At 39.0% G+C, this 15,678-nt stretch overlaps 1 protein-coding gene across 1 annotated transcript in view; it reads right to left on the bottom strand.

The window, feature by feature from the left end:
- Positions 1 to 15,449, bottom strand: part of LOC140154969 (agmatinase, mitochondrial-like) — a 498,181-nt gene extending 482,732 nt beyond the window's left edge. Inside the window, exons 1-7 of the mRNA XM_072177631.1 lie at positions 15,163 to 15,449; positions 7,402 to 7,524; positions 6,816 to 7,000; positions 5,738 to 5,944; positions 4,766 to 4,910; positions 4,291 to 4,385; positions 1,088 to 2,177 (exon numbers count right to left, since the gene is read on the bottom strand). Coding sequence (XP_072033732.1) covers positions 2,076 to 2,177; positions 4,291 to 4,385; positions 4,766 to 4,910; positions 5,738 to 5,944; positions 6,816 to 7,000; positions 7,402 to 7,524; positions 15,163 to 15,364 — 1,059 coding nt within the window. The 5' untranslated portion in view covers positions 15,365 to 15,449 and the 3' untranslated portion in view covers positions 1,088 to 2,075. The remainder of the gene's footprint in view (positions 1 to 1,087; positions 2,178 to 4,290; positions 4,386 to 4,765; positions 4,911 to 5,737; positions 5,945 to 6,815; positions 7,001 to 7,401; positions 7,525 to 15,162) is intronic.
- Positions 15,450 to 15,678: the final 229 nt, after the last annotated feature.

The raw sequence follows: 15,678 nt of genomic DNA, 5'->3' as shown, positions 1-15,678 counted from the left end.
ACAGTTAACAAAATAGACAACATACAAATGAAATCCCAGCTAGCACACGACCTAAATGAAGAAAAAAAAAGCAAGGTACTGTGTCTGCATGGGACTCAAACACACAACTTTCTGTTTACTAGTCGGAAACCCTATCCATTAGGCAACCAGCTCCCACTGATAAACAGCAAAGGAACTAGATGTAGACAGCAGGTTATACAATACACACAACATATATTACACAAGTACAGGAGATCAATAACTGATGCTTTAAAATCATTACCCCAGCATTTTGCTTATTTATACCTGACATTATATATTTGAAAAAATATTTTCCGAACATTTTGTAATTTTGTAATCACAGATGCTCAGTTACAAAATTTCAGTTAATGATAATGAATTCTTTTAAGAAACTAACAATTTGAAATCCATGATTTCCTACATATTTAACTGTGATAAAAAATATGGCATTCATAATACTTAGTTCAATTCATAATAAGTGGTTAACTAATGGTGAATCCAATGGACGAGGACACAAAATTCATAATACTTAGTTACATCTTTGGTTGCTAGGTATGCTAAAATATAGTAAATTGCTGCAAACGTGTGATGAGTGTACATCCACAATGTTGACAGGGCAGAACTATACATAAGACATGTAGTTCAGTGACTAAACAACAGCAGATTGTGTCAGCAGCCAATCAGAGACAAGTGTTTTAAACACAATGAATATGTGAGATATGTAGTAATGTACAGTACTCTTGTCAAAAGATTTTCAGCAATTTACAATAATCTAATAGTTACATCTTTGGTAATGGTTGGCAAAACAAAATATATTCATTAGCACACTAACTCTATTAATTTTTGGTAATGGTTGGCAAGATTCACCTTATTCATGAGCCACGCAACCGACACCTTAGACATTTTCATAAAAGAAGCCATTCAGAACAAATGATTAGAAACGCATGTTTTCCCTTGGTACCCATGTGATTCACTACCAAATCAAATTAATTTAAAGACTGTTATATAGGAATCTGTATAATAAAAATAATGATTTTGTCAAAGTCCTCATACATGGTGCATGGTGCGATTTAATTTGATTCCCTACCTCCCAATGTACACATTCAGTGCTTTTTATTGGATTAACGGCCACCCTTCCATATTTACCTCCTTTTACCTACTGAAAGCTGGTTTACCCAAATAGAAACTGACACGGCAACACCATCAGTGTGCATACTGGTGAATGCACTATACATGGCCATATAGATGTGAAAATGATATTTCTCCTGTAATAATAATCAAGTAAAATAAGTAGTGCCGAGTACTTCCCTGATATCTTATCACAGTAGAAAAGCACCTTCAACTGTTATTTTCCAGTTTCTTTCTTTGCCAGAATGATACCGTATGACCAACAGAAATATGTTGATTGAGCACCTCTTTATTTTGCTAGAAATTACAGTAAAATGATCTCTTCATTGTTTTTATCATCCAACTCATGGCGATTGATTGCTGCACACTATTATGTACATAAGGAAAACTAGAGCGGTTCTTGCACCATAGCTGCGTATTAGAGTAGATATATAGAGGGGGTAATACACTTTAAGTGTTACTATAAACTGCAGTTGTTGCACACAATTGTGCAATACCAAAATGTCAATGAGTAAGTAAGATAGATTACAAAAAGCTGACCATTTCATGGTTTAGCAAAAATAATATAAAAGGCATTGGTGATTCTATGACCCTTTGGACAATCATCCATAAACAAGGTTCTACTTCTAAATTCATTAAAAATAATTATTACTTTTTTACACATGATGCTTTTTTATGGAGAACCTTGTTTCGACAGCAAAATGGCAGATATGTGCAAAGGGTCTATTCGCCAATCGCAAAGTCATCTCAAAACGAGGTTCTACCTTCAAAGTGTGTTGTGTATGTGTATGTACGCCTGTCAAACGCATGCTTTAATTATCGTGTAAGCTTCACAAAATACTTCTGGTGCGTTTTTTTACACATACATTTGCGGGAAGAACCTTGTTTTGGTAGCAAGATGGTGGATCCTTGCAAAGGGCGAATATCAACACTGTTTCAACACAGACTTAGTCACTGTAATGTACACCAGGTAGGATACATAGCATCTCAAACAGTAAGTTTGCTCCTGTAAGTGCTGTAGTTCCAGTAGTGTCATAAGGTGGTGAGACCTGCAAGGTATAAACACCAAATAATCATCAATTAATTTAAAAATTATGATTGAAAATGAAAATAACAGGTGTTCTATATAAATGTGAGTCACTTTTGGAAATGAAGTGAGTCCTGTGTGACTGAATATGTCAGTAATGGGACTCAATTTGAGCCTATTAGTAGGGATGACCAATGAACCATCAACTTCATTAGAACACTCCCATAGACATGCAGGGAGCTCAACTGTGCACTGCTTGCACAGACATTTCTAAATTGAGCTCATTCTTTTATTTTTCATAATTTTTCTGTAAAAATTGGAGATGTCAATGCCAATTATAATTTGTAACTATCTTGCAAATTACAGCAACATAACTTATTTCATTTTCCTGTAAGTGCGAGTCAAAATTGGTCCATCGCCACAGTGCGCTTAATTGCCAGTGGCTGAGTTCAGCACTGCTCAAGAATGGCACAAAATATTCATGTCAATAATTTCAGGTGAAAAGCGTGGCCTACTGAGCTGTAATTTGGCAGAGTTGCCAGCAATACCTCTATCATACCCTCTGTAAAAAGGTTAAAAATTGAGCGAGTAGATCTCGAGTTACAAATTAAATCACCAGCTTCCCTTTGGAATTTCCATACTCCTTTCGAATCATGCTAAGAAGACACCTTTCTGAACATAAATGTGAAGTTTCGTGCCCATTCGATGTATTTTTCACCTGATTTCAACCCTAAACATTTTCTTATATTTATACCATCTGCACTGACTTGCTGCTATACACGCACAGGAGCTGTACTTTTAAAATCGCGCCTAATCAATAATAAGTCTTTCACTCCATTGTTAAAGTACTGTGCTCCCTGTAGCATATGGAGTGACCAGTTCCTAGAGTGTGATGGTTTTGTAGCAGATGACAGTATTCATTCAAGCCTATCAAGGTCAGTTATTAGCCACTTGCTGAATGGCTGGGCATTATCAGCTATCAAAGAGATACCTTATGCTGCTGCCAATCACAATAGAGGTTAAACATTTTGTTAAAACCCCAGAAGTGATATCAGGACAAAGCTGTGCATGTTGGTACTTGATTGTTTGGATCCCTATGTTGAAAATCCCTTGTAGTACATTAGTATTTTTTTATGTGTAGTGTATATTGTTGTGGAAAAAAAGTTCACCTGGACTTTTGATTTTGTGCCACTTCGGCCATTATGGATGATTTTTGGCAAATGTTTTCTAAAAGCATGATTTCAGTGCCTCGGTTTGAAGAAATACTTAATGCTATTGACTAGTAAAGTGCCATTTCATAAGAAACCCCTTTGATACTTTCACAATATGCTTGTTTCATGTTTGCATATATATTAAAATAACGAAATATAAAAAGGTAAATATATGCTTATACCAATTTTGCTCACATTGGTATTTTTAGACTTTGTCAATTTATTTCGCTCCAATGACCGGTCAGAATGGGAAACTTTGAAAAGTCATAATTGAAAAGTTTTTGACCGATTTTGACCATTTAACCACCAAAATACTTCTGTTGATGAGTTCTTTCCAGAAAACAATCTTTTGTAGCAATAGCGGCAACATGAAATTATGATGGTCATCCCTACTATTAGGGGTCTCTCCCCTGTTTAAAGTCTGCCAGGCCTGCCAACAAGGGAGGAATAACAGGGGAAATGGGACCAAACCTTGAGGGCATGTAGCCAACAGAACACAAAAGCACAAAAGTAAGCGAATTTTGAACAAAGCTTGTGGATTACCAGATAAACCACTTTGGATCATATATTTGAAGCATTCTACTTTGGATCATATTTGAAGCATTCTAACTGCAATTTATTGCTGTCAAGCAAGAATCTACCAATTGGCTCAATCAATTCAGTACAACTTGTTTAACAGTATGAACCATGGATAATGTGCACTTGTGCAGGAATAATGCTTTTAGCTACTTGTGGACAGAGTTCTATGCTACATTCACATAAATAAATCTCTTAATTATAAAAACAGAAACTTAAGTTCTTCAACCTATTTAATATAACATCTTCAGAAAACCAAACAGTGATTCAAATTCCATTATTTTGTCAGTAGTACAGTCATCACCTCACCAAGTGGATTAGAATGGGTCACATAGTATAAAAACTTACCTCAACTAAATCAGCTCCTACAATATTGAGTCCCTTACAGCCTCTAATAATCTCTAGTCCTTGAATACTTGTCAATCCAGCTATCTCAGGGGTACCTGCATTATCAATGTACAAAGGTGTTTCATCTTTGATTAGTTTAGTTTGTTTTCAGCTTAGTTTTCATAATGATGAACAACATCTGTATTTGTACATTTGTATTCAACACCCTGGGTGCTTTGAAAAACCAGTTGTAACATGTTGTGTAAATGTCAAAATGCTGCAAAACCTTGGGTAACAAAGCAATGAAAATATCTTGAAGAGATGGCTCAGTACTGAACACTTCAACATAAATTTGCAGAAATCAATTCAATTCTTACACTGTGCAATCAAATTATACCTTTGATATTTAAATGTTGATAACTTCAAATCTGTTTCCCTTTCTTTTTGTCCCTTTTCCCCTTGTATTTTTCTGTATGGCTTCTATGCTGCCTCTTACCAGTTCCTGGGGCAAATGCTGGATCCAAGGCATCAATGTCAAAGGTCAGGTAGACTGGCATATCGCCCATCATCTCTCTAACTTCCTTCATTAAAGGAGTCATAGATTTATGCCAGCACTCTTCAACAGGAACCACTTTGAATCCCTGGTATTGATTAAACATGCAACAAAAAATGTGTAGTGAAATTATGGTCATTACTATACTCTGATAAGCTTGTAATGGTCGAGAAAGATTTGGTTTTACTGCACTGTAATAAACCAGAAATATAAAGTATTCATACCTAGACTTATCATTGCAAACTGATATTCTGCTGAAATCGCTGTTGTAATACTTCTTGTAATGTGAAAGAGTCTGCAATCTTTACATTTGTTGCAATTTGTACACATGTTTATAAAATATAATTTTCTCTTTCTGTCCATCAAATTTTCAGCAAGTTGGTTGCTTCAATTCAAATATATTCAAATTGCCAGCCCAACCCGATCTGATGATTCCTTTCTCTACTTCAAAAACAATGAGAGTGGCCGAAGATCATTTTCTACAATAATGCTCCCTCTTAGTAGAGCTCTATGACTGGCCCAGACATTTTGACAAGTTTTTTAATTGTTTGGTATCAGAGCTTATTAATGTCTCTAAGATAATCAACTTGATTCTCTGATGCCAGCATTCTTTCTCTAGCATTATAGCTCTCACTGCTCACAACATATCATTGGGCTATTCAACGTGAACTCCACCATACCCTGTGAAATTTAAAAAAAATTCTCACACATAGGGAATATGGGTTCCAATGGAATTGGCTAGGGTTAATACCACACATCTATAACTATTCCCATATTTTCCACAAGTGGTGTATTTTGAATGGAAGTTACCCAATTGTCTACTCTATTTGAAACCCACACTCCCTCCGTGGAATACTTTAGCTCAATCTTCCACAAATGGAATGTGGATTTTAAATGCAATAGCCTATCACTCACTTGATCATACTGCCATTTCTGGCCACCTCTTTCTTTCAGATACTGGGATCCTCTCAAGCCAATCTGCACCACCTTCTTGGGGTTGATAAGCTGCTCATCAAAAGCTCTTTTGAATGGTGTTCCATGGGCAATTTTTTCTCCTAACATAATGTCACTGACATCAGAATGAGCATCAACATGGACTAATCCAACTGGACCATATTTTTTCTGTGGTAGAAAAAATGAGAAACTGAGTTTTAAGTATAATTTATTTATTACAACAGACTCCTGAGAAATGTTTTCACTTCGTTTACTTCCCACAAAATAATAATATGGCACAAGAGGATAGAGTAGTAAGACTAACAAACCTATGCTCCAAATTATTTGGAGAATAATTCTAGAATACTCCCGCGTACTACATTAACTATAACCCTAACCCCAACTCTCATCATAGGGTCCGGTGCTTGGGGTAAACCAGAATTATGATTGCTATGGCAGGGATGATCCATCTAAATGTGTCATTAGCACATGCAGGCCTAATTGCACACATTCCCATTATTAGAATGATTGACTGTAGTGCCTTAAAATTATACCAGATGACAGTTGAGAATAAATGTATTTTCCTGTTGTTTCAGGGAGGGAGGGGGCACTTCAATATGGAATGGATGTACGTGTAGGGCAGACACTTTCACAGTAAGGGGCATTCGGTGAGAGCATAATGTAGAAAAATATGGGGTCATTGGGTGAGATTATAACTTTTTTTATGTGGTCTTTAGGCCATAGCCACACAAGTCTCACTGAAGCCTCACACTTTGCATTTTTAGTCTCTAAATGGCAATTTTTGTGCAATATAAGTATATTAGGTAACTAAAATCAGGACAGTAATAAATGAAAGTCGCTGTTCAAATTGAAAAAAAAAAGGGCTTTGGGAGTTTGGGGTGACAGATCCAATGGAATTCAGGGCTTTAGGGTGACAGACCATGTGTTACAAGAATATGGGGTCTTTAAGTGACAGCGATGCTGAAAAAGTGGATCTTAACAACCCTACATGTGTCACAGCACCCACCACATGACCCCCACCACCCAGGTACACACTTACTGCAATGGCTTGTAGGATAGGATACGTTATGGTGTGATCTCCTCCAAGAGTGAGTGGCTTACATCCATTAGCTATTATGTCACTGTACTGCTCACTGATCATGGCACAGCAGTTTTTGAGGTCATACAGATTGACTCGAACATCACCAATGTCTGCAACCTGCATGGATTCAAATGGAGCAGCACCTATAAAAAATAATACTCTACTGGATAATTGTGAGGTTCTCATTGAGTGATTATATATTAACATGATCTTACTCTCATTTCATTTCATTCAGCACTGTTCCATTGGCATTTTGTTAATTGTTTTAAAATAGTCAGTGGAAGACTATCGGAAATATTTTGTGTTTGCTGTTACCGGTACATATTTATGTGTATCAATGTGAGCTACATAACTGGCTAATATTTGCCAGTTGCTTTTCCAGGGTCTATGCTATTGTATTTTTAGAAGTTGTGAGAGAGTTGGTCACTCAAAGTCTCAAAGATGTCATTGTTTTGAGATTGTCATTTGGTTTTGATATATACTTTCTGCAATATGCAAACAAAAATATTACATGTTTTATGTGAATGGCAACGAAGATACTTACCTAATGAGTTGCAAGCCCTCACTAATGCAGACTCAACACGTATGTAGCGTGGTCCTAGTCTGGTACCAGACCGGTTGGAGCATCCATGATCAATGGGTATACCAACAAAACACGCATCCAGGCCTAGTGATAAAACAAATTTAAATAGGGAGATGTCATTAGCTTCTGCCTTACAATTACATCGCATTTTGGGAAGTCCTGGTAGTCTTGTTGAAATAGTGGCTTCCCATGTACCTGAATGATGTATTTTTCTAACATATTTCTTTGTAATCCTTAAAGTCCCTAGTAGTAGTAGTACACTAATTTTGTTGTTCCCAAAACAAAATATTGTCCCATGGGTGGGGGAAAGATCATTAAACTTTACATGGGGTCAAATTTCAAATTGTGGGATAGGCTTTAATGACAGGAATTCATAACAACTACGGGTAGGCGGTTACCCGTATTTGGCGGTTCTCGGCTGGGCACGATTACCTTACTGTACATACCTACTAAGTTTCATGCCCATCCGACAATTTGTACTTATTTGACCTCATATGACCCCTGGTGACCCCTAAATGACCTTCCCAAAATTGGGCTCGAAATGATGACTGTACCCACCAAGTTTCATGCCCATTTGACAGTTTTTACTAAATTGACCTCATATGACCCTTGGTGACCCTGAAATGACCTTTCAAAAATTTGGCTCTAAATGTTGATTGTACTACCAAGTGTTATGCCCATGCGACAGTTTTAAGTTATTTGACCTCAGATGACCCCTGGGTGACCCCAAAATGACCATCAAAAATTTGGCTCTAAATGTTTACTGCACCCACTGGCAAATTTCATGCCCATACGACAGTTTTTGCTAATTTGACCTCATATGACCCCTAGATGACCTTGACCCACTAACCAATACAAACTTGTTCTGTATGGGGTCAAGCTGCACCCACCCAACAAGTTTGAGGAACGTGCGACCCCTAGTCTCCGAGAAAATAGGCGGACAGACAGACAGACAGAGTCACAGAGGCACAGACAGACTATGCGTATTATTATATAGATACTAGGCGGTTACCCGTATTTGGCGGTTCTCGGGTGTCGCGATTACCTGGCTGATGGTGACTGTACTCACCAAGTTTTATGCCCTTAGGACAGTTTTTACTAATTTGACCTCAGATGACCCCGTGTGACCTCGAAATGACCTTCCAAAATTTAGCTCTAAATGTTGACTGTACCCACCACGTTTCATGCCCATATGACAGTTTTTAGTATTTTGACCTTGGATGACCCCAAAATGACCTTCCAAAAATTTGACCCTAAAAGGTGACTGTACCCACCAAGTTTCATGCGCATACGACATTTTTTACTAATTTGACCTGATGACCCCTGGGTGACCCTGGATGACCCCAAAATGACCTTCCAAAAATTTGACTACAAAAGTTGACTGTACCCACCAAGTTTCATGCCCATACGATAGTTTTTACTAATTTGACTTCAGATGACCCCTGGATGACCTCGGGTGATCTTGGCCCACTAACTGAAACAAACTTGTTCTGTCTGAGGTCCAGATGCACCCATCCACCAAGTTTGAGGAACGTGCAACCCCTAGTCTCCGAGAAAATAGGCGGAAAACAGTTTTTACTAATTCGACCTCAGATGACCCCTGGGTGACCTTGACCCACTAATCAATACAAACTTGTTCTGTCCTATGTCAAGATGCACCTACCCACCAAGTTTTATGCCCATATGACAGTTTTTACTAATTTGACCCCTAGATGACCTTTGGTGACCTTGACCCAATAATCAATACAAACTTGTTCTGTCCCGGGTCAAGACACACCCACCCGTCAAGTTTGAGGAACGTGCGACCCCCAGTCTCAGAGAAAAACAGTTTTTACTAATTTGACCCCTGGATGACCTTGGGTGACCTTGACCCACTAACCAATATAAACTCGTTCTTCCTCATACCAAGCTGCACCGAGAACGTACGCACCCCGGTCTCCGAGAAAAGAGGCGGACAGACAAACAGACACACAAACACACAAACAAACAGACAGATTCTGGTGAATTATAGTAAGATTAGTGGGGTTTTAGCGGGTTCGCCGTCGGATAAGTTTACAAGCTTTCGTCAGGAGTTGCTCTGACTTCTACAGGACAAAGTACCTAAGAATGAGACATGTAGGCCACCCCTTGCCTACTGATGGCTCTGAAAAGAGCCATTCACTGAAGACTGCCCCATGTCAAATTTCATCAAATTTGTGTTGAAACATTACTAATGTATTCCTGTCATAAGGATTCAGAAAATGTATAGTTTTACCCATCTTATTTGGTGAGGAGGAAACTTTTGTCATCCTTGTCTGTTAGTGTTTATAAACAGAGATAGACAAAAGACCTGTCAAAATGGTTCCGGTTATCCAAACATTCAAGTGTCAGAAGGATGGTCCACAATAGAGTATGCATGAATAGGGGATTAAATACCGGTAGTTGTGAAATGTTTCCATACGGTACCATAGTGCATCTCATCTTTTGTCCAGTTTGCCATCAAGATTTCGAAGGGAAACAGTTCAGGCCCAGAACATGAATATTTTGTTCTGGGACTGATTATTCTTGATCGAAACGTCTATCCTCAATCCAGGCCACTGATTTAACCGATGATTGATTGAGGATAAAATGTGGAGCTATCTCAATCTCATCAGAATCAGTGAAGCATGACCCCATGTAAACAGGGACGTACTGTCTTTTGGAATTTGCAGGAGAGCATTAAATAGCTCTTCTGGAACCTTCAAGGAGAGCTGTTTAGAGCATTTACAATAGAATGTTTAATGAGAGAATGGTTAACTAAGGAGAGCTAAAAATCACTCTCATATATCAGATTTAAGGAGAGCAGTAGAGAGCGATTGCTCTCGCTCTCCTCAAAAGGCAGTCCCTGATGTAAAGCAATGGAAATTCGGAAGTAAACAACGCCGGCCGATCACGACGGGTATAGCACCCGAAAAAGTTGCTCAAATAACACATCGGCAAATCGTTCGCATGGACAGGGCATGGAATCTCTTAAAAATGAGCAAAATTTGCTCTGAAGATACAGATAAGTCATCAAAATAAATTTGGGTAACATTAAGGGGTACTACTAACACCCCTGCCCAATTTTGTGCCTTTTTTTGCATTTTTCTCACGAATTATAGCGCATTGGTGACAAGTAAGACATGTATATGATAGGGGCAAAGACTACAATTACTTACAATAATATACAAATAACTTTTGTTACCGTACCAGTGTTTAATTAGTTTTTGAGAAAAATGCAAAAATAGTCACAAATTTATCAAGGGGTGTAGTACCACCTTGGTCTTAATAACCCAGGAATTATGGAAAGACAACAGTTGTGGAGTTACAGTCAAAAATGAGGGAAACCAATATTTGATCAATAAATCAATAACTACTTGCTTTGAGTTGCTGAATTTTCAGTACCGTAGATTGGGGTGAATAGGGACGCAGGGGTGAATAGGGACAAACATGAGAAAAGTTTTTGAAATCTCATTTTTTCACATTTGGTTAACACTTATTTTATTTTTTTCCACATATTGAAAGATCAATCAAACATTGTTCAGAAAATGGTTCAGCAGATGTTAAAGAATAAATTTAGGATACAGGGTGTCCAAAATAAAATCAACTAAAAAAAGTTCTAAAAAATGGGGTGGTCAAAACTTTCCTGCTCCCACGGCCACTATTTTAGAAAATGAGTTGGAAATTCACCAGGACCTAGCCTGTTAGGTCTTACAACTTTCTCTAATTTTAAGACTATTTATTAATGCACTTATCAAGTCTTTCCTCGGCCCTGGGGACCCGCGACTAGCGGGGACTTAGCCGGGGAAGTACATTTTGCCAGCGTGACATCCCCGGCACTGACCCCGTTAAAGTCCCGGCCTCACGGGCACAAATTTTCTGTACATCCCCTGCTATGACTCGGCCCCCGCTAGCCGGGCTACAGTGTGACAATCCCGGCACAATCCCCGACCCCATGGGCCGGGACTTGCGTTAAAACAATGTACAATCCGTCTATGCCCCGGCCCATCTTGCAGAGTTTTATATACGGTATACGGAAATTTCTTTATTTGTTTGGGTTTTTTTTGCTAAGTGCGAGAAGGCAAAGAAGAAGGAGAAGACTGAACACAACAAATATGCCCTGTTGCACAGGCATAGATAAAAAGAAGAAGAAGAAAAGTTCAAAGTTAATTCAGCTTTCGTCAGTAGCGGGAGAGGGGTCAACGACTTTAATAGCACCTGCTAAAGTTTGCAGCGCGGTATACCTGTGTCGATTATTGAATGAACGACATTATAGGCCTAATAAAAAAGATCGATTGGATTATTTGGATAGCAGTGATCGTACACGACACAGCCGATTCAATAGTGCATGCCGATAATTTTAAAGACATCAACATGTTTAAGCCTTTTTTATGACGCATAAGGATTTAAACAAAATAAAGTGTTTAAAAAAAAGTAGACTTTCATTTATAGATGCACGAAATTGGTTTTAATGTAATATTGGTTACTTAAAATAAGTAATTACCCCACTCCTCAGTTTAATTTACAGCGCCACAATCGTGAAAATAGCGCATTACAGAAGAGTATGCATGTCAAAATCGGCCGTTCTTGGTATACTGATGTTTTTTAATGGTGTGACTTCTTCGTGAAAGTCCCTGCTATGTCCCGGCAGTGCGGGGGAAAGAAATTGTACACCCCGGCAAAAGCCCCTGCTAACATAAATGATTGGCCCGGCATAGCGGGGACGATCTACTGTACATCCCCGGCCAAGTCCCGGCTAACTTCCCGGCCTGCGGGGCAATGATTTTGTGTACATCCCCGACTACGTCCCGGCATGTTCCGGGTCCCCCAGGGCCGTGGAAAGACTTGATAAGTGCATAATTATGACAGGAATTTTTATAACAATTTTTTAAATATTTTTCAGGTAAAAGTCACCTAATATGGGGTGAATAGGGACACCCTTGCCACAACCACCCTTACCCCACCACACCTTACACTACCACCCTACCCTGCTCCACCCTTACCCCACTACCCTCATGAACCTACCCCACCACCTTAACCCTACCACCACCACCCTTAAATCACTATACCACACCCTAATCCCACTAGCCTCATTAAACATACCATCCCCACCACCCTACCACACCACTCTACCCAGGCTACCACCCTCATCCACCCCCAATACTATCATGCCACTGCCAGAACTCACTACCCCACACTCTACCCCAGCACTCCACCATCCTAACCCACCCATCTACCCCACCACCCTATCCCCTACCCCACCACCCTATCCCCTGCTCCACCACCACCCTATCCACTACCTCTACCACCATGATACCTTTTCTTGTACCCCACCACCCTGATCCCACTACCCCAACACCCTACCTTACCCACCTACTTCCCTACCACCCAGAACACTACCCCAGCCATCCTTACCCCACCACATCCTACCCCACCTCTTGTACTGACGAGCCTAATCAACATTGTCAAGAAATCAGATTTTAATCAATTATGATGGTATGACTTACCTGGACATGTTTCTATTGTTTTTTAAAACTCACTTGGTGTCCCTTTCCCTCCATGTGGGGGTAAAAATGCAAGTACACTCCTTCAAAGTTGTACTTTCCTTATCAAAACCAGTGCTGTCCCTATTGACCCTGAAGTCGGGTCAATAGGGACACCAAAATTTTATAAAAAAAATATATACCCCCACATATATTCAATTTTTTATAATGGTGGATTAAAGGCATCATGGGTGGACATAATATGCCCTCATGCCCTCAAATGTTTGGCTCATGGGGCTACAGGAAAAAAACTACAATCTGGAGAGTGCCAAAACTGTCCCTATTCACCCCAATCTACGGTACAGTAGTTTTATGCATATCTTACTTGTCACCAATGGCAATGCGCTATAATTTTTGAAAAAAATGCAAAAAAAGGCACAAAATTGGCCAGGGGTGTAGTACCCCCTTAACTTAAAGAAAGCCAAAACTAAAAACCATTTTCATGATTTTGTCATCTCATCCCATAGCACTTTCCGTAGCAAAGTTACATCTTGTCAAAGACAAAGATTGACTTTCATCACAAATATTCAGCCGATATTTAATGCATCAATTCAAAACAGCATACTGCATATCATAGTCTCATGCAGTGTACGATTTACAAATTTTTTCCTACCTGCACTGGTGCATGTAGCCCAAAATTTCTACATGCACAGCAAAAAGTGTGCATGCACCAAAATTAAAGCAAACATAAAATCACATTGAATCACGATCATTGTCAGTTAAGCTTGTAATAATATTCCCGGCTCCACTGTCATATATTGTCATTTTTATGCCGATCACGCGCCGATTTCTTAGCCAAAACACTGGATGCTGTGGCTTCATCTGTTCTAGAACTAGTCGCCGACGAGGTGCACGATTTCCAGAATGATGCAAGTGTTTTTTGAGCTATTTCCTTTTTTGCTGGACATTATTATGATTATTTTCCGTACGTAAACAAAAAAAATTAATATTTCCCACGGTTTAAATTCGGTTCTTTTTTTCAATGAAATGAAAATGACAGCTTTTACATGTGCGAGGGACACCGAGGGTATCGGGAATTGGTGGATGACGTCACATTACGCTAGCCCCTCTAAGGGAAGTCATAGTCTCGGACCAGACTGTATGTGGCTATCTCGAATGTTCGTTAGGATCGACAAGTATCAGACCGACGCAAACTGGCTGTGTAGGAGACTAGGGAAGTCAATGAAAAAAAGTGACAGTTCTCACGTGATAGGGGTATCGGGAATTGTCAATTGCGCCAGCCCTTCTAATGAAGTCAGGATATTGCGCTAAAAATAGATTGGGTTTTTCCAAATCGGACTGACTGCTTGTTTACTTTTGTATATTGCCTTGTCATATCGCTAGCGCTAAAATCGTACATGCACGCGTGCAGGCAGGTAGTGAAAAGCTGCATGCACAGAGGGAATGTTACATGCACTGGTGCAGGTATGCAGGTGGTAAATCGAACACTGGATCGACAAGTATCAGACCGACGCAAACTGGCTGTGTAGGAGACTAGGGAAGTCAATGAAAAAAAGTGACAGTTCTCACGTGATAGTGGTATCGGGAATTGTCAATTGCGCGATTTGCGCCAGCCCTTCTAATGAAGTCAGGATATTGCGCTAAAAATAGATTGGGTTTTTCCAAATCGGACTGACTGCTTGTTTACTTTTGTATATTGCCTTGTCATATTGCTAGCGCTAAAATCGTACATGCACGCGTGCAGGCAGGTAGTGAAAAGCTGCATGCACAGAGGGAATGTTACATGCACTGGTGCAGGTATGCAGGTGGTAAATCGAACACTGGTCTCATGACAGATTTTCTGTGTGGAACTGCTCACATCAAAATCCCTCAGTCTTAAAATTCCATGTGCGATTGTAATTTGTCCCATCACAAAAAAAAAATCATATATTTGGCATTTGCATGTTTGGGTCGAGTGAAGTATAGACAACATATTTATGTAGGTTTCCTTGACCTATCTTTTCTTTTAATTTTCTATGTAAATATGCATTGTGTTTGGGCACCGGTTTAGGCCAAATTGGCTGACTTTCAAATGTGTTTTAAAACTAAAAAGGTTTGCCTCTCATACCTAGATTGAGAATGTGAGCATGGTCCTTCGACCTTTATTTAACTTCTGAAACATTTTTACAAATTTGAACAAATAAGTATTTATATTTTAAACAAATAAATTATAAATGCAAACCTTCCGCGGTTTCTTGAAAAGGCAGCCTCATAAATGTTGAAATACCGCCTGGCCTTGCCATCACATGCCCACTCATCGGTTCATTGAACTTTTTGCACGACACATGGCTGCTGCAAGACAGTTTTCTGCTCGCTACAGCGACATTTGCTGCAGGAAATGACTTCAGAAACCTACTGCTACATCTTATTGTTGCTGTAAACATGATTTTGAAATGAATTTTTAGCGAAAATTTGTCGAAAATTTACAAATTGAACATAAGAATGTTTCGCAGACGAATTTCTGGTCAGCTGTTCAGCTTGGTAAAGACAGCTTGTAGGCAATTAAGGTATTATAAAGTAGCCGGGCTAAGTTTCTATTAAAATGTATTCAAATTCATAAATTATATCTTAAGTCGACTTATTAATTTAAAAAAAAAAAAAAAAATTTGTTTTAATGAAAATTAAGAGTTAAATGGAGACTTAATTTAAAAGTAATTGTTTTTTCACCCTGCGCTTTCATTCATGCACCCGGAAGTCG

This window comes from Amphiura filiformis, chromosome 6, assembly GCF_039555335.1.
Source record: "Amphiura filiformis chromosome 6, Afil_fr2py, whole genome shotgun sequence".
In the NCBI taxonomy this organism is placed as follows: domain Eukaryota; kingdom Metazoa; phylum Echinodermata; class Ophiuroidea; order Amphilepidida; family Amphiuridae; genus Amphiura; species Amphiura filiformis.
Note: the sequence above shows the minus strand (reverse complement) of the source record. Positions and strands in the feature narration are given on the sequence as shown.